This window comes from Panthera uncia (assembly GCF_023721935.1).
Source record: "Panthera uncia isolate 11264 chromosome C1 unlocalized genomic scaffold, Puncia_PCG_1.0 HiC_scaffold_4, whole genome shotgun sequence".
In the NCBI taxonomy this organism is placed as follows: Eukaryota; Metazoa; Chordata; class Mammalia; order Carnivora; family Felidae; genus Panthera; species Panthera uncia.
In genome coordinates, this window is record NW_026057585.1 from 62,813,184 (window position 1) to 62,839,737 (window position 26,554).

Below are 26,554 nucleotides of genomic sequence, written 5' to 3' on the forward strand. Positions count from 1 at the left end.
CACATTGCAGTTATCTGTTTCTGTAACTGTTTAGCGTCTACACAGAAGCAGGCGTAAGCTCCATGCAGGCAGTGACGGGCCTGGCTTGTTCCCCATTTATCCCCACAGCCCACCACACTGACTGGAGAGAGCAGGCACGCAGGAAAACCTGCTGGAGAGATGGGTAGATGGCTGGGAATGGACAGACCATGGTGGGTAACGGAGCTCTAATCATCTTGGCCCAAATGTCGGGCATGCAGAGGGCCTAGGGCCTCAGGGACCCGAGCATGTGACAGGACGGTGTTTGGAGGCGCTCACAGCACATCTGGCAATCAGTCCCCAATACTGGACATTCCCGCTCCTCCCCAGCCACTGCCTCTCTCTTAGGGGTGGGAACATATAAACAGGACCTCTGTTGGCAGAGCAAAAGAAACCCTGAGACCCTCTGACTCACTGTTTCCTGGATGTGTGTAACTGTCTATGTGTCAGTGTGTATATGTTCGTGTATGTGTGCCCAAGTCAGCACGTGCCTATGCCTGTGTGTGTCCACTCCATTTGTACCTGCATCTGTGTGTGCCCACATCTGAGTGTGAGCAGACACACGTGCAAAGCTGCTCCGAATGCGGCTTTCTTGGGTCCCCACGACACAACCTCCTTTCCCATCTCGTCCCTGGTGTTGGGAAGCAGCTGATACTAAGGCCCCATTGGCTGGGACTGTTGCAGGAGGCCTGCCACCAGACCCTGGGTCCCCAGCACACAGGTGCCCAGCCAGCCTGAGCCCTTATGTGTCTCCTGGTTCGGGCAGGAATAGCCTGGGAGGAGGGACAGAGCTGGCAGGGGACCTGGGTCTCAGCTCAGCCAGGTTTCCACAGGCCCTATGGGCAAGGGCTAGGTTGTATCACCTTCAACTTGGGCCTCTCCCGCCCATACCAGCAGGGCCCCCATGTCGTCCCATCGCCATGTGGTAGCTGTTCTGTGGATAGTGTGAGTTCAGGGCTTCCTGGGGCAGGAAAGAGCCTCTCTCTGGAGTCACATGAGCCAGGGTTCAAATCCAGTCCCTGCTTCTCCCTGGCTGAGTCAGGTGATGAGCCCCTCCAAGCACACTGCTGGTAAGCTTTCTAAGGGCAGCCACAGAGTGTGTTTTGCTCTCCATTTTTGTGTCACCAGAAGGGACAGCTGTCACTTGTCACCGTTTCAGGAGTGGCCTGATGGCGCCCAACTGCACAGAGCTCACCTGGGGAATAGTACACACACGAACACTCCCCAAGTAAGAGAATGACAGGGGCTCCGGGAAAGCCTTTATTATTCATTCATTCTTTCGTTCGTTCGTTCATTCAGTGATTATTGTTGAGCACCTACAATGTGCCAGCTAAGGAGATACAGTTCTTTCCCTCATGGAGCTAACCTTCTATTGGAGGAGACAGAAAAAAAAAATAATAATAACAGACAACCGGAAAATAACACTTATAAGTTGTAATAAGTGATATAAAGGGATCAGAAAGACATGATACAGAGAAGAATAAATGGAGAGTTTGCCAAGGGGAGAGGAGGACGGGCCTCCAGGCCATGTGGGGAGCTGGGCGGCCAGGGTTTCAGGTACCAGGACCTACATGGGCGAGGGCCCTGAGGCAGTGAAAAGCTTGACGTATTCTAGAAACGTAAAGGAGGCCAGTGATGCCAGAGCATAGTGAGGAGGTGAAAAGCAGGGCCAGATGGAGGTGGGAGGTGTTGACAGGGGTCAGATCAATCGGGGCCTGAAGCAGGGGGGATCTTGGTTATGGTGGGAGTGTTCAGGAAGTCAGTGCGTGGGGGGTTGGCAGGGAACATTTTTATGGATTAGAGAGGAGGATGAGATGAGAGCCCTGGTCCAGCAGTAGAGGCCCAGGAGAAGGAGAGGAGAGGGTGCAGGGAAGCACTGTGCTTGATCCAAGGCTGCTGGGAATTCAGCCAAGGCCCGAGGGCCACATGTGCGCGCAGGTCTGTCCCTGCTGGGCCGCCAGCGTGTGCTGGCACATATGCCACTGTGGTGCGTGCCTGTGCCTCGGTGTGCGGCCTCTGTGACATGCTTTTGTGTCTCTGCCCCTGCAGGCATCATGCTGGGCCGCATGGGGGACAATGGGACCCCTCTAGTCAGCTTCTGCCAGTGCCTCAATGAGTCCGTCATGAAGATTGTGGCGGTGGCTGTGTGGTAAGCTTCGCTGGGGGCAGAAGTGTCTTCTTCCACCTTCACCCCACCCCCTTTCAGCCCTGCCCTGGGAAGATGGAGGGATACCACGGCCCCTTCCACTGCTTTCCTGCCCTGGAGGCTCAGCCCTGGCCACATTCTGCCCTGCATCCCCCGGCCCAGCCCTGACCAGGTCTAGTTCCAGCCCCGGGCCTGCCATTTCTGGCCCGATCAGGCCCACTGGAGGATAGTTACAAGCTAAGCGTGGCCTTGCTCTCCTGGCCCAGTTTCCCCATCCCATGGAGTCTCATCAGCTTAGCTTTTGGAGAAGGGAAACACTGGAAGTGAGAACCAGCTGCCACTCCTTGGTTCAGAGCTCAGGCCTTAGGAATCTTCTAGTCTGACCTTGTACAGTTTGGATGGGGAAACGCAGAGGCCCGCCCCGGGTCACGCATGAAGTTTGTGGCACCGCTGGGCTGAAATGAGGGCCTGCTGAGGGCGGGGGCCCTCCTCAAAGACCTAGACGGGAAGGCAAGGAGGGAGGCCAGAGGTTGTGCGGGTTGGACTGGTTGAGCGTCGTGGTATTAATGAGGCCACATGTACTGGGCACGTTGGTACAGACTCCCATTCAGTCCTCACAGGATCCCCGGGCGGCCAGGGGGCAGTGATGCCGTGCCAGGACTGCCCGGGACCCTCGCCTGCCTGGCACTGAACTGGCCGCCTGCCCTCAGGTACTTCCCCTTTGGCATTGTGTTCCTCATCGCCGGCAAGATCCTGGAGATGGATGACCCCACAGCAGTCAGAAAGAAGCTGGGTTTCTACGCGGTCACCGTGGTGTGTGGACTGGTGGTCCATGGCCTCTTCATCCTGCCCCTGCTCTACTTCTTCATCACCAAAAAGAACCCCATTGTCTTTATCCGAGGCGTCCTCCAGGCCTTGCTCATTGCACTGGCCACCTCCTCCAGGTAGCCCTGGGTGACGGGCAGGGTGGAGTGATGCTGGCAGCTGAACTCCGTTCATCTGTCCAGCCATCACTTGTCCATAGCCATAGAACCATGGAAAGTTCAGTATGGCCCACTTTACAAACTTGGGGGTAGCTATGGACAGTGGTAAATGAGACCAATTTTTGAAATGTATTGCTTGAGGCCCCACCGGCCTGAATGGCAGAAAGCCCTTATTGCCTCTTAAGGCCTTCCCCTCCCCAGCTGCCTGCATCCCTAAGGTGCACTCAGTCCACATGGCGGTGGCTTCCACATATCTTGGGGTCGGGACAGCTGATGGGGGATGAATCTGCAATGGCTGTTGCCTTTTGCTGCCATACGGTGCTCCGTTGGAGTCAGACACTGTGTTGTTTAGGGTCTTGGCCTGTCCATGGCTGCAGGGACATCCTGGCTGGATGCCCTGTCCCAGTCTTGTCAGTGTAACTCACCAGTGGGGATTTGAATCATGGTTCCACTGCCCATTGGCTGTGTGGCTGTGGGCAAGTCACTTAACCTCCCTGGGCACCAATTTCCTCATATGCAGTTTGGGGATCAGGGTGGTCTCTGCCTCTAAGGGTTGCATGGGAATTAGTGGAGATAACTCACAAGGGGCACGAAGGCTAGCCTATGAGGTGGCATCTGCTCTCAAGGATCCCGGCCCACAGTTGAGTGCAGAAGCAGAGTTGGAGGCATGCAAACCCACCCGTCTGTCTACCAAGGAGGAGAAAGTGCTCTACATACTCTGTGAAGAAAGGGTGGTTCTCCCCACAGCATATGTCCAAGCTCCACGTGGAGGACTCGCCTGAGCTCAGGCCCATGTCTCTTCAGAGCCTCGTTCTTCCTTCCAGCCCTTACTGCTTTCTCTTCTCTGGGCCTCAGCTTCCCAATCTGTCAAATGGGAGTGAGGGCCCCCACCCTTAGCAGCAGAAGTGCCTCACACAGAACTTAGGAGGATCAGGGCCCCAGTGAGGAAAAGCCCCAGAAGCCTCGTCCAGGAACCTCCACGCAGGGCAGAGCCAGGAGGTGGAAAGGAAAGGCAAAGTCCCAATGGCTGCCAGCTCCCATACCACAGGCCAAGCCCTGCTGGAGCCAGCAGCCCTTGGCCATCTCCTGCTTGGCAGAAACCACAGCCGCGGGCCCAGCACATCTGGGGAGATCATCGCAGGCTCTGGAAAATGGACGTGGGCTCCCCAGGCAGTGGCCTGTGGGAAAGGAAGGGCACTGTGGCCGAACCAACCTGAGTTTTAGTCTCAGCACGGCCACCAGGAGCTCTAGTAACAGAGACAGTAACAATGACAGTAGTGGCTACCACTGACTGCCTGTAATGTGCCAGATACTGCTCTAAGCGCTTTCTTGTTGAATCACCCTAATAGCTCTGTAATCTAGGTATTGTTTGGGATAAGGAAACTAAGGCACACACAGGTTAAGGAACCCGCCAGAGCCACTTGGCTAGTAGGAGGCTGGAATCTAAATCCAGCAAGGCTGGCCCCAGAGCCCTACTGTTAGCCACTTTATGCTTGGCACAGTGGTATGACTTTGGGTCAGCCCCTCCTCCCCTCCGGGCTTCAGTTTCTTCATCTGTAAAATGGACTCAAAACCCCTCCCTCACAGGAAGCTGTGAGGGTCAGATAAGAGCGTGTGTAAAGCACAATGCCTGGCGCGTAGTAGGTGCTCTGCTGATGGTGGCTCCTTTCCTGACCTGTGCGGCTGGTGGGGGGTCTCCGGGGCCTAGGCTTGGGTGGGTCTGGCCGGGCCACTGATCACACACTTGCCAAGAATGCCATTTGAGACCATTTTCAAAGCTCCTTCAGCCTGTCCTCCCCCGTGATGGGTGGGCTGCCTGGGGTGGGGGCGAGCTTCCCATCCCTGGCACACAGGCAGCCCAGAGCCCCGGGGTACCCTGGGAGACAGTGGTAGGCACGCACTGGCCCCTCTGCCCACAGCTCAGCCACACTGCCCATCACCTTCAAGTGCCTGCTGGAAAACAACCACATTGACCGGCGGATTGCCCGCTTTGTGCTGCCTGTGGGCGCCACCATCAACATGGATGGGACAGCACTCTATGAGGCTGTGGCCGCCATCTTCATTGCCCAGGTCAACAACTATGAGCTGGACTTCGGCCAGATCATCACCATCAGGTACACACCTGACACCCCATACCCAGGGTGGATTGGCCGGGGAAGAGGAGGGCACCGGAAGGACCTTCGGGATTCTTGAGCTCTCAGATCTGATGGGGTCTCTGAAGTGCAGAGGAGGCAAGGGGTTTGTTCCTAGCCACACAGAATGTTAGTGCTGGGATGTGGCCTGGCTTCTATGACTCAGGGCTCCTTCCCCAGTGTCACCCTGCAGAGGGGGAGCTCCGAGCAGGATGGGAACTAAGGTCCAGAGGAGGGCCTGCAGTCTGGGCATGCAGGGCAGGGAGGGGGCTAAAGGCAGGCAGAGGGTGAGCAGAGACCAGGGGGGGGAGGAGGGGAGGGGGGCGGGGGTGACTGCTAGTGTGGCTGGAGGTGAAGGAAGGGTGCTGGGGTGAGGGTCAGAGGCCGTGGGGAAGGCCTTGTGTGCCAGCCTGAGGGCACAAGTCTGGCCCCAGGAACCAGGCCCAGAGGGAGGCTGGGCAGAGCCATGCAGGTGGACAACCTGAATTTCTGGTCAGCTTTTTGGAACCTGACAGAGGCAGTAGCCCCAGGCACATGCTCTTCTACAAACTCCTCAGGAGGTTCCACTGGGACCAGAGATGGAGGCCCATGGTGTCACAGGACCTTGAGCAGGGACGTGCCTCCCACCCTGAGAATTTTCTGATGTGGCATTCCTAACAACCCCTGCCCCATATGGCTGTCCCCAGAGGCCCTGGCATTCTGGACTCCTTCTTGGAGCCAGGGCTCCAACAGCGAGGCCTGCCCCTCCTGCTCCTCCTCTTCCTCTCCCTGCCCCTCCTGCAGCATCACGGCCACAGCGGCCAGCATCGGGGCAGCTGGCATCCCCCAGGCTGGGCTCGTCACCATGGTCATCGTACTCACCTCCGTGGGACTTCCCACTGACGACATCACCCTCATCATCGCTGTCGACTGGGCTCTGTGAGTGGGTTTGCCCCCTACCTGCCTCATCCCCCAGGCAGCAGGCATTGAGGGTGGGCAGGGGGAACTGCCATGGTTTGGCACAGTGGGGGTGCCCTGCTCACTGACACCAGCCTTTGCGGGGCCCAGTTTTTAAAAATGAAAATGTGCCTACCCTTGTTCAAAAATGTAAAGAATTTCAAGGGGGTGAGAGCAGAGCATCAGACCAAGCCCAGGCCCTTTTGAGCATGGGCACAGTCCACATGCTCCTGAATCCAGCCGTGCACCAACTTGCTTTGGCCTTGCCTGAGGAGGGACAGTAGGCTTGAGAGGACCGGAAAGGCACTTTGCCACAGGCTCCAACCTGGCTGCCGGCTGCAGGTGCTGCTGGGCTGGGCCCTGCCTGCTGCCAGCTCCTCTTACCAATAATAGTGCCCACCACTCACTGCCCACCTTGGCTCACCAGGGACCGTTTCCGCACCATGATTAACGTGCTGGGTGACGCGCTGGCGGCAGGGATCATGGCCCACATCTGCCGGAAGGACTTTGCTCAGGACACAGGTGTGGAGGTGAGAGCAGTGCCTCCTCCCAGCCTGGCCGTTGGGAGGGTGGAGCTGGGTTGGGGGTGCAGGTCTTCTCACCAGCTGGGCAGCCTTCTGCCAATCCCTCCCTGCCTCCTCATCTGGACACGGGGTGACCGATTCCTCTCGCAGCTAGCTGTTGAGCACTCGTCATCGTGGGAGGAGCAGTGGCAAACAAAGAAAGATAAACCCTGTCCTCAGGGAGCCTGTACCCTAGTGTGGGGGTGCGCTCTATCCTGCCGACAACAATGCAAACATTTGTATGTCGGCACAGGGCTTCGTGGCAATAACTATGTGTAATAGGCTGTCCCACTCCCATTGGGGTGGACAGGCAGGGGACCCACCAGTTCCCTCACTGGACTTCTCCACTAAGACAACCTCAAAAGGAAACAGGACAGATTGGAACTGGAGCCCAGAGAGGCTGTGTGTGACATATCAAGGTCCCACAGCACATCTGTAGGAAAACCAATCACGTGGTTTGCTCTTTCAGTCTTCCCTGGTGTCTAACCTCACTCCCTCCTGCTGCTACCAAGGCCTGTTTCCCCTCCCCAGAAACTGCCGCCCCGTGAGACCAAGCCAGTGAGCCTCCAGGAGATCGTGGCAACCCAGCAGAATGGCTGTGTGAAGAGCGTGGCGGAGGCCTCAGAGCTGACCCTGGGCCCTGCCTGTCCCCACCACATCCCTGTCCAGGTGGAACAGGACGAGGAACCAGCTGCCACCTCTCTGGACCACTGCACCATTGAGATCAGTGAGCTTGAGACCAATGTGTAGCCTGCAGAGCTGCAGGGGCCAGGGGAGGCCTCCAGGTCTAGGGGCCAAGGGCAGGATCTCAACTCACTACTTTTCCGAGCACTCGACAGGAGCCAGGCTCACACACTCCTCCCACCCTTGAGAGGCCAGGATTTGCCCCACAGGCCAGACAATAGAGTCTCAGAAAGGGAAAGACTGCATGTGGGAGCCCCAGCTGGAGAATTATGACCTGGCACAGCCAAGGCCCCAGCTATGACATTTCCACTGTGTTAACCTATGAGGGTGGCAGCAGGGGCTATATGGTCCCACTTTCTGGATCACAGAGTTGAGACCCCATGAGCTGAAAACACTTGCCCCAGGTCTCAGGGCAGGTAATGTCATGGCCAGGACTCTAACTTAAGTCTTCTAGGCCCTGGCCACTCTCTCCTGGAGGACAGGGGCCTGCAGGGCCAGATGCCAAGGGTCTCTGCCCCTCTGCAGGAGCTCAGCAGCCACCACTGCCTTCAGTTTATGAAGACACAGCGATGTTCTGGTTCTGTCCCAGCTGAGTCCCTGCCCAGGCCGGTCACCCTCCCTGCCCCATAACACGTGGCCTCAGACAAACAGCCCTCCCTGAGGACGGCCCAGGCCTAGGCCAAGGCCCGCTGCCTGCCACGTGCCACAGCTTGTCCCGTCTCCCATCAGTCTCACCAGTCGTCTCTCACAAAGCTCAGCCTGTGTGGAGACAGCATGGCCTCAGAAGAGCTGCAGGGGCCCTTGGAAACATCTGGGCCAGTCTCCCACAGGACAGGTGGGCCAGCCAGGACTGGGGAGGCAGGCTTGCCTGGGATGCTTTAGTCAAGCTGCCCATGGAGCCTTGGGGTCAGCACTCTCCATGAGCCTGTGTGATGAAGTGGTGTTAGATTTTCTACTCCTTTCTGTGTTTGCAAATTCAGTGATAACTAAATAAAGGTGTTTTGTTTTTCAGTCTTGTGGGCTTGGTGACCATACCCTGGCCAGCATTTTTTTTTTTTAATGTTGACTTATTTTTGAGATTGGGGGAAGGGAAGAAATGCGAGCAGGGGAGGGGCAGAAAGAGAGAGAGAGAGAGAGAGAGAGAGAGAGAGAGAGAGAAAGAGAGAGAGAGAGAATCCCAGGCAGGCTCTATGCCATCAGCCCGACACAGGGCTCGAACTCACAAACCGTGAGATCATAACCTGAGCCGAAATCAAGAGTCTGATGATGCTCAACTGATTGAGCCACCCAGGCCCCCCAGCCAGCATTTCTTTATTGGGCTCATACAGGCTGTCAGACTGGCCTGACAGGGCAGCCAGCGTATGAACAGACCTGCCCAGGTGCCAGAATGTACAGGCTTGTCCATGTAGCTGGAGTGTAGACAGGTCTAGCTGGCCTGTCAGTGTATGGACAGACCTGCCTGGGCAGCCAGAGTGCAAATGAGCCTGTCCCTGGAGGTTGGAATGAGGACAGGCCTGTCTGACCTGTCATATGCAGGAGGCAGAGTGTAAATCAGGGCCTTTGCTTTGTTTAAGGAGGGGATGTGCCCAAGGACATTTCCAGACTCTCTCCCTCATTGTCCTCAGCCCCAGGGTGCCTCCAGGAGGCTCCAGGGGACACAGAAGAGCCGTGGCCACACTGCCTGTTCTGAATGTGCTTTGGGGAGAACATCTAGCTCCAGAGTCTTACACAGAGGAGCTCATGAAGTGTGTGTGTGTGAAGCTGGGGGAGGGGATGGGCTTCCCAAAGTCACTCAGAGAACCAGGAGGGCACTTGCCTCCCAGCCCCTGCTCCTGAACTCCTTCCTATCCTCCTCGCACGGCCATGATCTGAGGAGTCCAAGAAGGGCCCCGATCCTAGGATCCCCATCTCGCTGCAGGGCTGGGGGCTGTGGGGTCCACCATGGGAGCATCCTTCCTTCACTCAGGCCTAATCACCTAAGAGAGGTCAGAGGTCAAGCTATCAGTCATTCCCACAGTGGTGTGGACTGGCTTAAACGTCCCTTCCCTGTGTCACATCTCTAAGGCCCTTTTAGCAACGAAGCCTGGCCCACCACAAGGCAGGAATCTGGTCTTTATTGGGGTTGACAGGAGCACGCTTGCACACCTCCGGTAGTGGGAGGTCATGCTTCCTGGGCATCTCACCACCTGTGCTCTGAGCCGGGGGCTGCCTTCCAGTTCCAACTCTGGCACTGTTGGGGGTGGTAGGAGCACTAGGCGTGTCCGTCACTTCTTCCCCGGGCAGGCCTGCAAAGACCTGGGCCCCCAAGTAGACCCTGCTCTAGGTCTCAGGCCTGCCTCTAGTCCCCTTCCCACCCCAGCCATCCTGGGGACAAACCCCATCAGTAGTGCCCACTCAGTGCACAGGCGGCCCTCTGGGTGAACTCAGATGCTCAGCCTCTGGAAGCACGGAGTGAGCTCACAAGCCCCGTGTGGTGGTGCTGGCCGGACCTGCTGACCCCCACCAAGCTGACGGTCACACGTGCCTCCAGGCCTCCTCACCCGTGACTAAACCCTGCGTCTCTGGACCTCTGCCTGTGTGATTACTTTGTGGGCCCAAGAACTGAACTTCATGCCGACTCCTGCTGGTCTGGAAAGGCCCTCAGGTGCTTGTATCCTGCCCACCCCAGCCAGGCACTGGCCTGGCACCTGGCAGGAAGCACACACGGACACGGCCATAGGCTGCCAGAAAGGGGTAATGCTTTTATATTAGTTTTTCTATAACAAGAAAAATCAGTTTTGTTTTTTATCATTTTTTTTTCTTAAAAAAGAATTAAAAAACCCAAGGCACCCAGAACATCCCACAGGCCCAAAGAATAAAAAAGGTATGTCATCAGGGCAGCTGGGCCCTTCCTCCTTGCCTGGCACTGCCCTTCCACCTGACTTCTGCCCAAGGCCCCAGCAACCCCAGGAGACTTTCCCTCTGGCCTCAATGGGGTTTCCCATCACAGACATGCCTGTGGCCGGCCAGGGCCTGGCAGGGAGTGGCTGCCCGGGCAGCTGGGAGTCAGGGCAGGCAGGCCAGGGCAGCAGTCCCAAAGGTTCCTGTCCCCAAAGGGAGGAAAAGGAACAAAAGTCAGCTTCTGTGAGTTCCAGAGGGTGGCAGGCACCTGGCCACAGAGAGCACCAAGATAACTCTGTCTTCTCCAGTGGACGGACGAACAGACGGATGAGCAGGTGGCAAGCTGTTCTGGCCAGTTCTGGCTGGGGCAAGATATGTCGGTGGCATAGGCCATAGAGGGCTGTTTTCATGGGACTCGTGTGTGTGTGTGTGTGTGTGTGTGTGTGTGTGTGTGCGCGCGCGTGCGCGCGCACGTGTGCACATGCGGGTCCAAGGTGAAGGGAGCAGGCGCCCGTGAGTGCCAGGGCAGGGTCAGACCCTTCCCTGAGTCTGCAGGAGTCCAAGGGCATGATGGCAATGGAGGGCGTGGGATGGAGAGGGGAACTGTATGGTGGGCTTGCTCCGTGCAGCCAGCAGTGTGTGACTGTGTCATGTTGCCTGCACGTGTCTGGCCGTGGGGTGCTACAGGAACAAGGGGGAATGGGAGACTGTGTGTCCAGCCTGTGTTGTGGCAGTGGGGTGCAGGGTGGCTGGTGAGGGTGGCACTGGGTGTGTCTGTGAGCATGGCAGAGTGGGGCTCACAGGGCACAGGTACGTGCTGCAGAAAGGGGTCTGGCGGTCCGGTGTCCTGTAGAACACGTGGGAGAGTCAGGGAGGCCAGGGCAGAAGTGCCAGCTTTGGGGAGGTGGATTAGAGCTGGGGGCCCCCCGAGGGGACTCTGGGAGGGCCAGGCGACTGCAGGCAGGAGGCAGAGTTGCCCCTGGGAGCCCAGAACCAGCCGGCCACCCACTGAGAGGTGTTCTTGCTGATGTGACCAGGCCTGGTATTGACTAGAGGGCTTTTAGGTCCCTCTGGCCACTCCCCAGGGCCTCTCCCAAGGCCCCACTCAACAGACCCGACAGAGGCCAATGTCCTCCAGAGAGGACAGATTCTCTCCCATCCCAGGACTCCCCATCCCCCTCAATGAGGGATATAGCATCCTCACTGGACAGCTGTTCACCCCCATCATTGACCCCTGGCTCTGCCTGAGGACAATGCCTAGAGAGAAGGATCTCCACTTCATACTCCTGGGCTCTGGGAACAGAGGAAGGGGATTCCCAAGAGCCTCTTCTCCATGGTGGGATAACCGCCCCACGCACACTCTTCTGTCAGCCACACCTCCCTCTGTCATCCACCCATGGGATCCTCACCACCACCTTCAAGTCTCCACTCTGACCCAAGCCCCTGCTTTCAGTGTCCTAACAGTGGCCCAAGGGCCCCGTCACATGGCCACAGCCTGACCCTGTGACCCCCAGCTCAGCTCATTCTGATATTCCCTTCTGACCACATCTCTCCTCCTGGTTACTCACCACACTATGCCCACTCTCCAACGTCCCTCTCCAGAGGCCCTGCCCACCCACCCTCCTCCTGTCTGCACCTCCTTCCCTTCCCAGCCTGACCCCCGGGGTCCACGACTGCAGCCATTCTCTTGTCAACACCCTCAACGTCCTTGTTCCTTACCCTTCTGTCCCACACACCTGGCCAAAACCCCAGCCATGGATGGATCCAATGGTCCATCTTCTCCACACCCACCCCGGTCTGCTGAGCACCTCCTGTTGCACAGAGAAAACAGAAGGCTGAAGGCATCTTCATGCTCAGCCACCAAGCCACTGTCCTGTGTGTGACTGCAGCCTTCATCCCTCCTGACACAGTGGAAGGACTGAGCCTCCTGCCAAAGCCAGACCCTCCTACTGTGTCCACAGGGCTAGCTTCTCCCTGCTCTCCTCTCTTACATCTTTAACTCCCCCTCCGGGCCAGCCCCTCCCATCAACCCTGTTTCTGAAAAGGGTGCAAAGTAAACAGAGTCCCTCCTGAACTTCACACCTCTTCCCCGTGCCACCGTCTCATCTCATCCCTTTACAGCCAAATTTCTTGACAGAGTCGTCTATGCTCCCTGGGTCCACTCCTTGCCAGCTACTTTCTCCACCTCCACTGCCCTTGAGGCTGCTCCCCCACAAGGTCACGGGTAACCTTCTTGTGGATAAATCTGACAGGCCTTTGATAGTGCTCACCTCCACCTGCCTCTCAGCAGCACTGATACAGCTACTCTCTCCACCAGAGCCGTGGGGATGCACGGGTGTAGACACATGCATACACGAGTGCGTGCAAGCATGCACACGTCCTGCACCTGTGAATGTGTCGTGGAGTACATGTATGTGTGTCTGTGTGCGCTCTGTGTCCTGAGTGTGTGTTATCCATGCACACGTATGCATGTCTGGACATGTGTGAGCACGGGTACATGTCGGTTGGTGCACTGTGTGCACATGTAGGGTGCTTGTGTTGCATATGCACATAATCTGCCTCTGTCCCACCTCCTTCTGTAGCCGCTCTGTGTCAGCCCCTTCTGCAGGCTCCCTTGCAGCTGGCTACGGCCTGTCACTCTCCTCAAGCAAGCTCCCTGAGCTTCCTGTGGCCTCATGACTATTTCCAGGCTGATAATGTCTGGACCCCCATCTCCAGCCCAGACCTCAACCCCCAGCCCCAGCCCCACATACCTGGCCCACCCTTGGGCAGCTCCCGAGCACACTCCAGGCCCGTCTAACTCAACACTCCCACCACAACAAATCTGCTTCCCTAGTACTATCGTCCACCTGGAATTCAAGTTAGGCCTGGAGGTCTGTCCTCTCCCTCACCCTGGCCCAGCAGGACTACTCTGGCCTCTGGAGTCTGCCTGTCGCTCCCCCAAACCCCTTCAGGCCTTCTGCTTGTCTGCAACCTCACTGCCCACCCCCATCGCCTCTGGTCCGGATCGCCACAGTAGCCTCCTCCAGGCCCCCACATCCATGCCCTGCTTCCACCATCCCAGTGCCTGTGCCAGTCCCATCAGGGCGCTCATCGCCCTGGAGAGTTCCCCAGCCTGTGTTGGCCTCCCACAGCTTTGCCAGCCTCTCACCCAGGACCTATACCGGGGTCAGGGACAGGAAGCTGGTGGGGAGAGGTCAGTGTACCCCCCCAGACCACCTACCTATGTCAAATCCGGTTCACCCCGTCACTATCGCCTTTCCTCATCCTCCTCATCCTCATCCTCCTCGTCTTCCTCATCCTCTTCCTCCAACTGGCCCCGGTCCTTGGAAACGTCACCGAACTCAAAGTTGCCTTCTATGTCCAAGACCTGCAGGTGCTTCAGCCTCCGGAAGGCACTTTCCACCACGGAGCCCACGGCCAGCTTGTTAAACCTGTGCAGGCCACCCATTTGGGGTCAGTGTCAGAGGCCTAACCCTCAGAGTCCCCACACTTACCCAGCCTAGACGGTAAAGGGGAGGGAACGAGCTCTCCAGGAAGATGGCACAGGAAGCATAAAAGATGTGCGGGGGCTGCTGAGAAGCATGGTGTGTCATAAAAAGTCCCAGCTATTCAGTGTGGCTACAGCTTGGCGGGGCAGGAGTGGACGCTGGGCCACTCATCCAAAAGGGGAAGGTCCCCGTCTGCAAATGCTCTAAAATTTAGGAGTGGCAGAAACGGGTGCCTCCTCTCAGCCTGGGATTACCTCTCTCTGGGATCAACCTCAAGGCCTGAGGCTCTGGTGCTGCCAGCCTGGGGTTACTTTGAAGCCTGGTGTGGAGTGGCACACAGGCAAGGCCAGGGTTAAGCTGGGCCAGGGACACACCTGGGTTGAAGGGAGGCAGAGGCTGGGCTCTGATATCAGGCCCCCTCAATTCTTTGTGCCTTGGTCCCCGTCCCCCCACACAAGCCCAGGCATAGGTCACATTCCACCCCAACCCAGCCTGGGGCCTTCTGGGCCACAACTCCCCTGGGAGGGCACATTCTGCCTCCTCAGATCTGTCCCTTCTCCCTGAGTTGAAGGGATGGTTAGGTAGGGTGTTGGGAAGAACCACCCTGACTCTACTGTACCAAAGCTCATTTCCTGGGGGAGTTGGCTCCCCCATTAGAATCATTCTAAACCCCCAGAGCTCAGCAAGGGCCTGAGCACCTGCTCTGCTGGGTCTGAGGCCCAGGGCACAGCCTGGCCAGCTGTGGGCACAGCCATCATCCGTGCTCCCTGGTTCCCTTCCTGCCACGGTAACATCAATAATGCCCACATGCACTGCTTTTAAAGTTCCTGAAGACCTTTTACAAACTTATAAACCTTACCAGGCTTGGCCAGGACTGTCCCCTCCCTTGAGAGCTGAGGACACAGAGGCTCAGCGGGGGGTTCTGTGATGTACCCAGGGTCACAGAGCCAGTCAGCAGTGAAGCCAGGCTTCAAACACTGACCTCTACCTGGGAGCTGTTCCCACATGCCTCAACTATCCCACTAGAGCCAGGGTTGAACCCAGAGGAGCATGTGCAGTGCCCCAGGGGACCTCCTACCTGAGAAAGATGCCTTTGAGGTTGGGCGTGGAGTCGAAGGCATTGGCAGGCACAGTGCTAATCTTGTTGTTCTGCAGGTACAGGTACTCGAGTGACTCAGGGAGCCCCTCAGGGATCTCTGTGAGCTGATTCCCAGCGATGTCCAGCAGCTATATAGATGACCAGGGGAGTCAAAACACTTAACATCTTGCAAAGATCCCACCAACCACCTGGCCTATCTAAATCTTATGATAACCCTGTGAGGTAGGGCCTTTAACTGTCCCCATTTTCCAGGAGGGGAAACAGAGGTTCACATGGGTTAAGAGATCTGTCCAAGGCCACACAGCCTGTATGAAGCTGGAACCCAAAGCACCTGACTCCAAACCCTTGTTCTAACTGTTATATGCCCTACCCAGCTCCTTCTGTCTTCCCACATGAACTCACAGCCAAGATATCTGAGTGTCACAGTCCTTCCTCCTTAGTACACCTGTCACCCCTATCAGACTGAAGATCCCAGAAGGGCAGAGGCCCGGGGTCCTCCAGTGGTTGCATATTCCCACACTGGTCCCAGATGAAGGTGAGGGTGGGGTCCATTCAGGTGGGGTTGCTCATTTGTGGCCTTCAGAGGCCATGTGGGCAGGGGCCAAGAGCAAGGGTTCAAGGCCCACTGACCTAGACTGGTCAGTCCTGGGATCACCACATGCCTGGAGTCCAGGAAGCAGGTGGGCAGGAAATGGGGTGGTTTTCCCAGGAAGCAGAACAAACGCGCAGCAGGCAGGAGACCTGGACGTGCGTGGGCCCAGCTCACTGCCTGCCCCTCAGGCTGTCTGCACATACTCGCTCTGACACACACCTGTGCAGGCACAGGTGGGATTCCATCATCTCTAATCTCCCTTCCTCACCCTGACAGGAGGGGGCTCAGGGTCAGGAACTGGGGGCCATGAATCTAGATTCAAGATTCAAGGGGGAAAACTAGCTTCACACTTTAGGGAGCCTCCCGGTCACCTCCTCTACCCAGCAGGGCTCCCTGCTCCCCACTGTGTCCCCTCCACACAGCTCTGGCACTTCCTCATTCATTCCGAACATCCTCATGCCCGCAGGTGCTGGGGAAATGGAATCCACTAGAAGCTGCCTCTGGCACTGGAGGTCAGGGTGGCGGAGGAGATGCACACAGAATCTGACAATGACAGCTGGTGGAATTGGCTGTGTTGAGGGAGACCAGGGGAGTGGCCTCGACCCAGGCTTGGGTCAGGGGAGTACAGCAGCCAGCACAGGCAGGGGCTCTGAAGCAGTGGGGGCAGCTGCTTATAGAAATATCTGACAGTGTAAGGAAGAATCCCCCCACCAGACACCTCATCCCTGACTGAATTCACATACCTGCCCATCACTGGGGGCTTCCTGAAGGAGATGACACCTGAACTAAGTCCTAGGCATATTATAGGCTCTAAGATGGTAATGACCCACCATCTACCTTACTCCCTGTCAGGTTCTCAGTTCTAGAGCTGTGTCTTACGTGGTGGAGGCCCGGGACAGGCTGTGGCATGAATGAGTGAGGTGTTCCCAGGGTGCTATGCTTCCAGCAGCAAGGCCAGTATGAGTAAAGCCCAGTGTGGCTGGGAAACCAAGGAGCTCAGCCAGGAGCAGAGGCAGGCCAGCCCTGAGAGCTGTGGCAAGGATTCTGGTCTGGGTCTAAGAGCAATGGGGAGCCACAGAAGGGTTCTGAGCAGGAGTGTAAGGTGAGTGTATATGTTTCAAGATACCTACCGACTGCATACAGAATAAGGGAGTGAAGAGCTCCTATGGAGCCGGAGTGCAGGTGAGAAAGGGGGGTGGCTCAGGGTATGGGAAGCAGGGGTGGAGAGAAGTGAGTTGAGAGGTGCGATGGTAGAACTGGCAGAGTTTAGTAACAATGGATGTTGGGGGTATGTGGTGTGAAAAAGGGGGTGTCAAGGGCAGCTTCCAGGTTTCCTGTGGGCACCCCCTTCAGTGAGTTAGAAAATGCAGCAAAGCGGTACCTAGTGGCTCAGTGGGTTGTCTGACTTTGGCTCAGGTCATGATCTCATGCTTCATGAGTTCGAGCCCCATTTCGGGCTCTGTGCTGACAGTGCAGAGCCTGCTTGGGATTCTCTCTCTCTCTCTCTCTCTCTCTCTCTCTCTCTTCCCCCCTCTGATCCTCTCTGCTCGTATTTTCTCTCTCTCTCTCAAAATAAATAAACTTCAAGAGGAGCAAGTGTGGAGGGGAGGACGATGGGATTCGAGCTCCTTGAGAATGGGCTCCTGAGGAAAACCAAGAGGGATTGACACAGGTAATGGGATCCTGGTGTCTGGCACCCAGCAGGGCTGTCTGGGTGAGGAGAGACCCCTGCTAACAGCTGCTCCTATAAGGCCAGCTGCCTACCCCCAACTACCCCTGCCCTACCCTCGGGGCTGGGCCCCACCTCTCTGCCCCCCATTCTGTGGGCTCTCCCCTATGTTTCCCTCAGACATCCTCATCCTGACAGCTCCCCCGAAAAACATGTACTGTGAGCCTACCACACTGAGGTCCTGCGAACACGACAGACTAAAATGCCTGCCGCGGGTTCCAGAAAAAGAGCAGGCAACAAACAAGCAGATGGATGACCTAATGCCCAGGAGGGATGAGGATCAGGAAGAAAAACAAAGCAGAGGAGGGTGATAGGTGGTGAAGGAAGACCTCCCAAGGAGGTGACATTTGAGAGACAGGGAGGGGACATGTTGGGAAGAGGGCCCCATAGGGCAGCAGAGTGGGGGGGCAGCTCCTGACCTCGCAGCACCTAGGCCCTGCCTCCCAGGTTTCTCAAGTTCCCTTTCAGCCCTCACTGAGTGGGAAGTTTCGCTCACAGCCGACATCACACCTGACTCCAACTGTGGCCACAGCAACCACACCCACTGAGCAGCCCAGCACGCCTCAAGCGGGCTCCCCAGGCCCTCTGCAGACCTGGTGAGGTCAGCCTGCCTCCCAGGCCTCACCCCCTCCCCTGCCCCAAGCCCAGCCTTTCCCAGCCACCTGTACCTGAGCCTTCAGATGGGTGAGCCTGACTCTCCAGGGCCACCTGAACTGGCCCTGCCCGCCCCCTCCCCCGCCTGTCCTCCTGAACCGTGGGCCCCCTACCTGCAGCCATGACTTCTTATCCCCACAGCCCTCTGCAAGCCTGTACCTGCAGGTGCTGAGCTCAGCCTGGCCACACCAGCCCTTCACTGCTGTATCCTGGCATGCCAGCCAGCCGATTCCTTGGTCCAGCCGCCCCATCCCCACCCCCCTCACGGCCAGTCCCTCCTACCCACCCCTCACCTGGGCCCAGAAGATGGGTGGGCTCGGGGCAGCCATCCCAGTAGCACCTCACGCGGGCATGACCCAGCCGCTCTCCCCTCCCCCTTACCTGGAGGTGGGCAAGGTCGGCCCAGGAGCGGGGGCCCAGGGCGCGGCTACGCAGCCGGTTGCCGGTGAGGTACAGCTCACGCAGCTGGGCCATGCCGGCCAGCGCTCCGCGCGCCAGGGCTGCCAGTTCATTGCGCTTGACCTTCAGCACATGCACGTTGCGCGGCAGCCCGGGTGGCAAGGTGTGCAGCCGGTTACCGGACAGGTCCAGCGAGCGCAGCAGGCGCAGCTTGCGGAAGGCATCTCGGTGCACCTGTGGGCTGGTGATGCGGTTGTAGCTGAGGTTGAGCTCCTCCAGGAAGTAGGTGGTGGCGAAGTCGTCGCGGCCAATGCCGGTGATCTGGTTGTGCAGGATCATGAGAGTGCGCACGCGCCGGGGCAGGCCGCTGGGCACGCGCTCTAGAGCGTTGTTGTACAGGTGCACCGTGTGCAGCCGCTTAAGGCCCTGGAAGGCCCGCGGGTGGATGCCGCGCGCGTGCAGCTGGTTGCTGTGCAGCAGCAGGTACTCGAGGCTGCGGATGGGCGTCAGCACGTCTGCGTCCACGCTCCGGATGGCGTTCTTCTCCAGGTGCAGGAGCACGAGGCTGCGCGGCAGCCCTGCCGGGACCCGCGACAGGTTGTTGCTGGACAGATCGAGGTACTCCAGGCTGGACAGCTTCCTGTGGCAGGAAGGAATTAGGATGGTTGGCCGAGGCCCACGGTGTTTGGGCCCACCCCTACTCCCAAGGGAGATGGTGAGGGACCTGCCTCTAACTCAACGCAGCTCTGTGACTAGCTCACTAGGGGAGCTCAGTCCTCTTGGAGCCGGTCCTTGGTTGATTCAGTGACACGTTGGCGAAGGAAGAATCTAGCATGGTTTTTGACACATAGAAGTCAATTTGAAGACCAATTGTTTAAGGCTTTTTGTGGCTACCCTGGGCCCTAAAAAATGAAAACATATTTGCCTTCAGCAAGTATACTCCAGTTTCAACTTTGTACCAAGAAGCCAGCCTCACTGGAAGTGGGGCAGGCCTTCTCTAGACATATCACTTGTTCTTGGGGACAGACGTGTCAGCAAAGGCACAAGCCCAAAGTTCCTTCTCCAGGAACCTGGTGGGGGACAGGTAGGTGACAGGCATGTGTGAGAGGACCCGGTAGGGTGGGCCCAGGGAGCAGCTTCCCGGTTACCGTGCTCACACGGAGGGCCCAGGTGGGGCTCACCAGAAGGTTTCATTGTCCAGACCCTCGTCAGTCAGGTAATTGTTCTGCAGGTACAGTTCACGCAGATTGCTCAGCTCACTGAAGGCACCTGGTGGGATCTTCTCCAGCTTGTTGTTCTGAGGGGTGGGATGGTGGGGAGTATGAGGGACAGCTGAGGGGCAGGGGCGGAGCCCTGGATGAGATGTGGAGGGGAGTCTACGGGAACCATGCGAGGAGGCACAGGCCTGGAGCATGCTGCATGTGATATTGACAGCCAGGTACCCAGGCTTCTGCCTGGTTCTCCACAGTGGACACTGTGCCCTCCGGCATATGCCCAAGGCCCCACAGCCTCACCACGGTGCCTGTGTGGGCCTGGGCTCTTCCCCCACTGCAGGACCCTGCTCTTTTGCCGCCCCTCCCCATGCTCTCCCTCCCACCTTGAGGTGCAGCTTATAGAGGGCAGGTGGCAGGTGCTTGGGCACATGGCGCAGGAAGTTGCTGGACAGAATAAGGATCTCGACGTTGCTGGAGCCGTTGAACATGTTGTCCGGCAGCCCGGCATCCGCCAGCTTGTTGTTGTGCAGGTACACGGACCTGGGGGATGAGGCACAGGTCCTCACCCACCCATGCCCACCCCTCTTCCAACCAGCTCATCTGATGAGCCTTCCGACCTTGCTCAGGTTGGGCCTGGGCCCAGGGCACCCTCCTCCCATTTGAAGGACCTCAGACCCCACCTAATCCAGTGCCTCCTAAACAACCAAGGAGACCAAGGACCCACCAGAGGCTGCCCCCTCACGTCAGTGGCAGAAACAGGATTTCCTGACCCCTAGTCTGTGCTCCTCCATACCCTTCAAGGTTCTCAGTCATTGCCTGACTGTTGCAGCCCTGGAATCCTGCATGCCAACCCCAAGCAGCTGGCTCTGAGTTCTGCAGGACTTCCCACAGATGGGGGCTATCCCCGCTACCTCTTTGTCTCAAGTGTCCACTACAGGGCCTGGCTCAGAGGAGGTGAACTCTCATTCATTCGGCAAATATATAGTGATTGTCCCTATGTGTCAGGACTGTTCTAGACTCTGAAGATATAAGCAGTGGACACAACCAACAAGACCCTGCCTTCATGGAACTAACATACTAGAAGGAGCAAAGATAAAAAATAAGAGAAGATATTCTAAACATAAAATAACTCATTCTTGCTGTGTGGCCTCTCTTGGGCCTCAGCCTTCTCATCTGTAGGATGGGACCATGGCACAGTGACCCCATGGAGAGAATCAAGTGAGATGACAGATTCAGGGACGGAAGCAGCACCAGGGATTGTCAGTACCTGCCCCCCCCCCCCAACCACCCTGCCCTGCTCACACACCTGTGCTACTCTTCCCAAAGCAGCTCTTGGGGAGGGGCAGCTCTGTCTGCTGGAAGATGCTTCCTTCCCACAGGGGCTGGGGAAGGAGGGAAAGACCCTCCACCCAGCTCCCCACAGTTCCACAGACATCACTCTCTGTCCTTGCCTCTTGGACTGATTGCTTTCACTCCTCAGATCCTGTGCCCCTGCAGCCCATGGTCATCCCTCACCACAGCCCTGAGCAAGGGCATCATGCCTGCACTGCCCAGCATGCCCGGGCCTGTCCTCTGCCTGGCTTGGGGCTGGGAGTGTCTCAGCTTCTCCCCCTTCCCCAGCCTGAGCCCAGGGCCCCTGTCTGACCTCTGACCTCTGACCTCAAGTTTGGCTTCTGGCCAAAAGTGAGCCCGTAAATCTTGGTGAGATAGTTGGCAGCGAAGTCCACGCTGATCAGGGTGTTTGGCAGGAACCGGGGTGCCAAGGTCAGCTGGAAAGGGAAGAGTTGGGGCAGAAAGACCAATGGCGGGCAGAGGCCAGCTCTGGGTCCCACTGCCTGCTGCTCATCTGGGCTCCTCTTTGCAACCAGAGCCATCTTTCTAAACTGGAAGCCTGTCCCGCTCCCCTGAGTGTGCAAAAACAGAACTCCGTGGCCCCCCACAGCCCTAAACATTCAAAGCCCCCTAGGCCAGTCCCCTGCCCTGCCTGTCCTCTTGGCCTCTCCCCTCATCGCTCCCTGACACAGACCCTCTGTCCAGCTACAGTGAGCACCCACTTCTCCAGACACCCCCTCCCCCTGCCCAGTGTCTAGCCTTCATTCATTCAACAGTAGTCCCTGAGTCTGCAACACTGCAGGCATGCGTCCAGGAGCTGGACGTGTCCTGAGGAACAAGACAGAGAAGTGCCTCCACCCCCACCCCCAAAGCTTACATCTCAATGGAGAAGACAATAAACAAGGCACAAAAGTATCCAATAGTGATAGCGAGTTAAAACAGGCTGAAGACAGAATAACTGGGTTGGGTGCTCGGGGAACAGGTGACACTTAAGGCATGAAGGCACCATTAATACCATCTGAGGGGAGAGCACCCATGGCAGCAGGGGCAGCGAGTATAGGCCCCACCTGGGGGTTGCCAGGTTTGGGGGCTGGAGGAGAGGGAGTGAGTGGGAATAGGAGTTGAGAGAGGCAGGCGGGCCCACACACAGGCCATCTGCCATGGGGAGAAGTGTGGCTTTCATTCTGTGTGGAAAGTAAAGCCTCAGGAACTTTGAGATGGGGAAGGCGGGTTGGAGGGGTGGAAGCAGGTGTGATTTTTAAAGGTCACTCTGGCTTCTCTGTGGAGAAGGAGGAGCAAACAGGGAAGCAGGGCCGTCGTGGTGCAGGCTGGTGGACCGGGGCCGGAGGGGAGCCGAGGGTGTGCAGTGGGATTAGGTGTGGGTTAGCAAAGCGCCCTGGATTTGTGGCTCAGCTGAGCGGCGCTGTAGGTGGTTGGAGATGACCTTTATGGGGGGCGGGGGAGAAGGCCGCAGGAGAATTGGGCTTTCAGGGTTGTGGGAGGCAAGCAGAGTTCTAGTTCCATTAGACATCTAGGGGAGATGTCGAGGAGGCGGGTGGATCTTTGACTCTCCTGTGGGAGGAGTGGAAAAGGCTGGGGGCTGCCACTGGACATGGCCATGATGTAGATGGGTGCTAAAGCCTGGGGAGGGGATGGGTCACCTCGAGAGACCTCAGAGAGAAGAGGCCAGGACAGAGCCCTGGGACACACCAAATATTTTGAAGTTGAGTGCCTTCGTGCCTTTTCTCATGCTCTCTTTGGCAGTGTCTCCCCCTTAGGCCCCCTGGCTGAAATCCCGTTACCCTTCATGGCCCTGCTCAAATGCCATCTCCTCCAGGAAGCCCTCCAAGTGGCTATCACCTTCCTGCACTTCTGTAAGGCCTTGGCCTCCGTTTTCATTATCTGACCACTCTGATGCCCTGCAGTGAGGTGTGAGGTCTCACCGGGACCATGTCTAAGCAGCAATGGGGACCCAGCGACCTGAGCTCAGCCTCCAACACCAGGGGGCCCCTTACCTTGTTATTGGCCAAGTACAGGTAGTTGAGGTTGGTCAGATGCTCAAACGCCTCCTCCGGGAGCCCTTCAAAGGACAGGCATCGGTCAGAGCCCTGGATGAAGGAGATGCTACAAGGGAGCACACCACCACCGACCCCCCCAGTGCCCACCCCACTTGCCAGGACCAGGAGGGCCCTCCCTGAGGCATGTTGGGTTCTGATCCCTTCCCAACCAGTCCAGCAGCCCTGTTTTCTTTCCCCTTGCTCCCAGGAGCCCCGGCTCAGAGGAGCAGGTAGACAGTGTCTACTCACAAACGACCAATTCTTCACCTGCTCGGGGGCACCCACGTGGGAATGGGTCCTCATAAGGTCAGGCCACGGGGCAGAGGACCCATCCCCACCCTTCCCCATCAGGAAGGAGTGCTTTCCTCAGGTGCAGCCCTAGAGGATCAGAGACCCTCCTCATACCTCTGCAGGGCAGAGCTGTGGCCCCTGTGCCCCCCCACCCCCGCCACCATCTGGCCCATCCCTGTCCCAGCTGGCAGCTGTAGTGTCAGGACTCGGCTGTTGCTGGGAGCCCAGCCAAACTGGCCCTTCTCCAGTCCTGAGGCCAGCCTCTGACACTCAGTTCCGGGCTCCCAGACCCTCAGATGCTGGGACGCACCCAAGCATCTAAGGAGAGGGAACAGTTACATAAACCGTGCAGGGTCCCTCTGTGGAATACCCGGCTGCCGCCGTGTGAAATGATGGCCACTGAGAGTTTTTTGCAACATGAAAAATGCTGCTTTGCTAACTGCTAAGTGGAGCAGAGCAGTTATGACAGTTATAATATCTAAACTGTAAGCTCAGCTATAAATGAAAAAACAAAAAGAAAAGAGACTAGATTGAATTGTGGTGATGGTTGTACAACTATGTAAACTTACCAAAACTCGTCAAATTGTACTTTTATGTTGGGTGAATCTTACAGTATATAAGTAAAGTAGAAAGAAACATACCCAAACGTTAGTAGTGATTAACTTCACGTGGCAGAATTATAAGTGGGTTTTTTCTTTTCCATTTTGTTTTCTACATTTCCAAATTTTCTCTTATAAATTATTTTCATCATCAGAAAAAAATAACTTTTTACAATGTGAGTGTTCTACGCATCTTTGATTCTGAAGGCCTTCTGTGAATATGAGTCTATGAGAGTGGTGCATAGGTGGCTCAATCGCTTAAGTGTCTGACTTCTGCTCAGGTCATGATCTTGCGGTTTATGAGTTCGAGCCCCGTGTCAGGCTCTGTGCTGACAGCTCGGAGCCCGGAGCCTGCTTCAGGCTCTTCCCCTCTTTCTGCCCCTCCTCCGCGCGTTCTCTCTCTCTCTCTCTCTCTCTCTCTCTCTCTCTCATTCAAAAATAAATAAATGTTAAAAAAATATATTAATAAAAATAAAGAGTCTGTGAGAAAGGTCCTGGGAATCTCAGCCTTTCCTCTGACCCAACTCCCAGTTCTCAGAAACCCACAGGGGTGACTCTCAGGCAACCTCAGGGAGCCCCTGGCCGTGAGGCCCTGCTGCCAGTCCAGCCCTGCTGTTTTTCGTATCCCAGGATCTGCAGGATGGAGCTCTTCCCATGGGCACCAGTCCCCACCCCCTCGTGTCCCTCTCCTGGGCTCTGGGTGATCCCTCACCTCGGGAAGTCAGACGGTTGTTCTGGAGGTTCAGAGTTTCCAGTCGATGCAATCTGGAGAGCTCCTGGGGGTAGATCTTCTCCAACTGGTTGTTCTGGGGAGTAAGGGCCAGGGGTGGTGAGGAGGCAGGCTCACTAGAGGCCTGCCCCCACCCTCAGTCCCAGTCCCAGGAGCCAGTCCCTCTGCTGGGCACCTCCCTTGGGATTCACCCTCATGCAGACAGGCCCTGGGTCTGGGCCAGGCCCGGGTCTCAGCGCTGGAGGCACAGCAGTGACCACAACAGGCATGCAGGTCCCACCTTCTAGGAGCCCAGATGGGAGCATCTCCAGGTGGTTCAAACTTGGAGTGCCGCCTCCCCTCTAGACCCGCTCCCTTCATGTTCCCACTGGATGACAGGCATCCTCAGCCATTCTTCCCACCACAAGCCAGAAACTACTTTTGGCTCCCTTTCTCGGGTTGGGGGCAGGAACCTGGGTCCTCACTCCCTTTGGAATGCTTTAAAACCTTCCTCCAAAAGCCTTCCTGAATTGGATTGGGGCCAGACTAGGAACTGCTATGGGCCCCACAGCACTAGTCCTTCTGTCTCCATCTGTTGTCTTTACCTGTTTAGATCTCTGCCTCCCCCATAGGCTGTTCAAGTCCTCCCCACACGCCCAGCATCTGACACAGCACCAGACGTATCGAGCACGCACCCGGGAGACTTTTATGAATAAATGAGTGAATGAACCAACAGTAAGTGTTGTCCTTAACTTGTCCCTTTCCCTCATGGGCTACCCTGGCCACGGGCTCCCTACACCATCACCCTAGACCTATCAGTTTGAGTGACCATTGGGCATATCACTTTCCTTCACTAGGCTTGATCTCTGGAAGTGGGTATGAGAGCCCCTCTCTCTCCTCCAGAGCTGCTGGGCCACACAAAGTTGGGTGCACCAGCACTCCCAGAGTCCCCCATCTGGAACACTGTGTCCCACTTCTCAAAATCTAGCCTGCACCTCAGCTGGGGAGCATCTATCAGGGTCGACTTTCTCTTGTTCTCCTGGCCTGTAATGGTGTCTGGGCACCCCGTCTATTCAGAGGGTCAGCTGCCAGGCAGATCTGTGTCCTTTTTTCCCACAGGGAGCCACAGGAACTGGGGGTTCTGGGACAGGAGCCGCGAGTGTAGAGGGCAGCCCCTGGTGACCGCTGTTGCAATGGCGGCTTCACCTGCAGAGACAGATGGTTGGTGTGCTCAGGCAGGTCCCCCGGGAACTCACGCAGGTCAATGCCACCACAGTCCACAACACCTTCTTGGGAGCAGGCACAGTCTCGGGGGCAGTTGATGGTGGCAGGGCCAGGCCCTGGCTCCTCGGGGCTCAGGACCAATACTGGCTCCTCCATGAATTCGTTCTCTTCAGGGCTCAGGCTGTGGGCACCACCTCGGCCAAACCCCGGAGACCTCACCGTGCTCACTGGTCCCAGCTGCAGCTGCGATGGCAACAGCAACAGGAACAGCAGTGCCCTGCTCCGGGCCATGGTGCCTGCAGGAGGGGGTGAGTCAGACTTCACCTGTTAGGGACAGCAGGCACAGGGCTAGGGCCTATGGAAGTCATACTAAGGCCCTCCTAGGCACAAGACAGAGCCTACCCAGGGATCCTGGGCACACATCCGATCTGCTGCCACCCTCCCTTCCCTACCCACCTCCCCCTCATCAGGGCTACCCTCTGGAGGGAGGAGGTGAAGCCCTGTCCTTAGGCAAGTCTGCAAAACTTCCAGCAGCCCTTACCAGTCCTGGCCCTGAGCACCGGACACCCATTTCACAGAAGGGGAATCTGTGGCCCGGGAGGAACTGTGACTTGCAGGCGTTGGCCAGGACTTTGTGGAGCTCTTGCTGCCCTGGCACAGGCGGGGCTGACAGGCCCTGTATCTCATCCAGAGCCACAGGCCATGGCGGGCCAGCAGCAGTGGGGCACATCCCAGCTCTTCGGCTTGCTGTTCTAGGATGTTCAGGGCTTGACCCTGTCTCTCTTCCAGCACCCGCACCCCAGTCATACAGGTCTATCTAGA

At 57.2% G+C, this 26,554-nt stretch overlaps 2 protein-coding genes across 2 annotated transcripts in view; one reads left to right on the forward strand and one right to left on the reverse strand.

The window, feature by feature from the left end:
- SLC1A7 (solute carrier family 1 member 7) overlaps positions 1-7,556 on the forward strand; it is a 43,686-nt gene extending 36,130 nt beyond the window's left edge. Inside the window, exons 6-11 of the mRNA XM_049617167.1 lie at positions 2,068-2,167; positions 2,875-3,108; positions 5,067-5,261; positions 6,063-6,197; positions 6,643-6,745; positions 7,310-7,556. Coding sequence (XP_049473124.1) covers positions 2,068-2,167; positions 2,875-3,108; positions 5,067-5,261; positions 6,063-6,197; positions 6,643-6,745; positions 7,310-7,528 — 986 coding nt within the window. The 3' untranslated portion in view covers positions 7,529-7,556. The remainder of the gene's footprint in view (positions 1-2,067; positions 2,168-2,874; positions 3,109-5,066; positions 5,262-6,062; positions 6,198-6,642; positions 6,746-7,309) is intronic.
- A 316-nt stretch (positions 7,557-7,872) lies between these two features.
- PODN (podocan) lies at positions 7,873-26,088 on the reverse strand. Its single transcript, XM_049617166.1, has 10 exons — positions 25,715-26,088; positions 24,512-24,605; positions 22,868-22,932; positions 21,180-21,289; positions 19,904-20,060; positions 19,488-19,603; positions 18,289-18,946; positions 14,912-15,060; positions 13,566-13,776; positions 7,873-11,189 (listed from the first exon to the last, which is right to left on the reverse strand). The coding sequence occupies exons 1-9, from the start codon at positions 26,021-26,023 to the stop codon at positions 13,593-13,595; spliced, it is 1,842 nt and encodes a 613-aa protein (XP_049473123.1). The 5' UTR covers positions 26,024-26,088; the 3' UTR covers positions 7,873-11,189; positions 13,566-13,592.
- Between the last annotated feature and the right edge of the window lie 466 nt (positions 26,089-26,554).

Bases quoted from the DNA above. Each gene is read 5' to 3' on its own strand.
- PODN (XM_049617166.1), bottom strand. From the start codon at position 26,023: ATGGCCCGGAGCAGGGCACTGCTGTTCCTGTTGCTGTTGCCATCGCAG. The intron at 22,933-24,511 runs GTGAGGGATCAC...TGTCCTTTGAAG, and splicing joins CAACCGTCTGACTTCCCGAG to GGCTCCCGGAGGAGGCGTTT. The intron at 19,604-19,903 runs GTGGGAGGGAGA...CCCACCCCTCAG, and splicing joins TCTATAAGCTGCACCTCAAG to AACAACAAGCTGGAGAAGAT.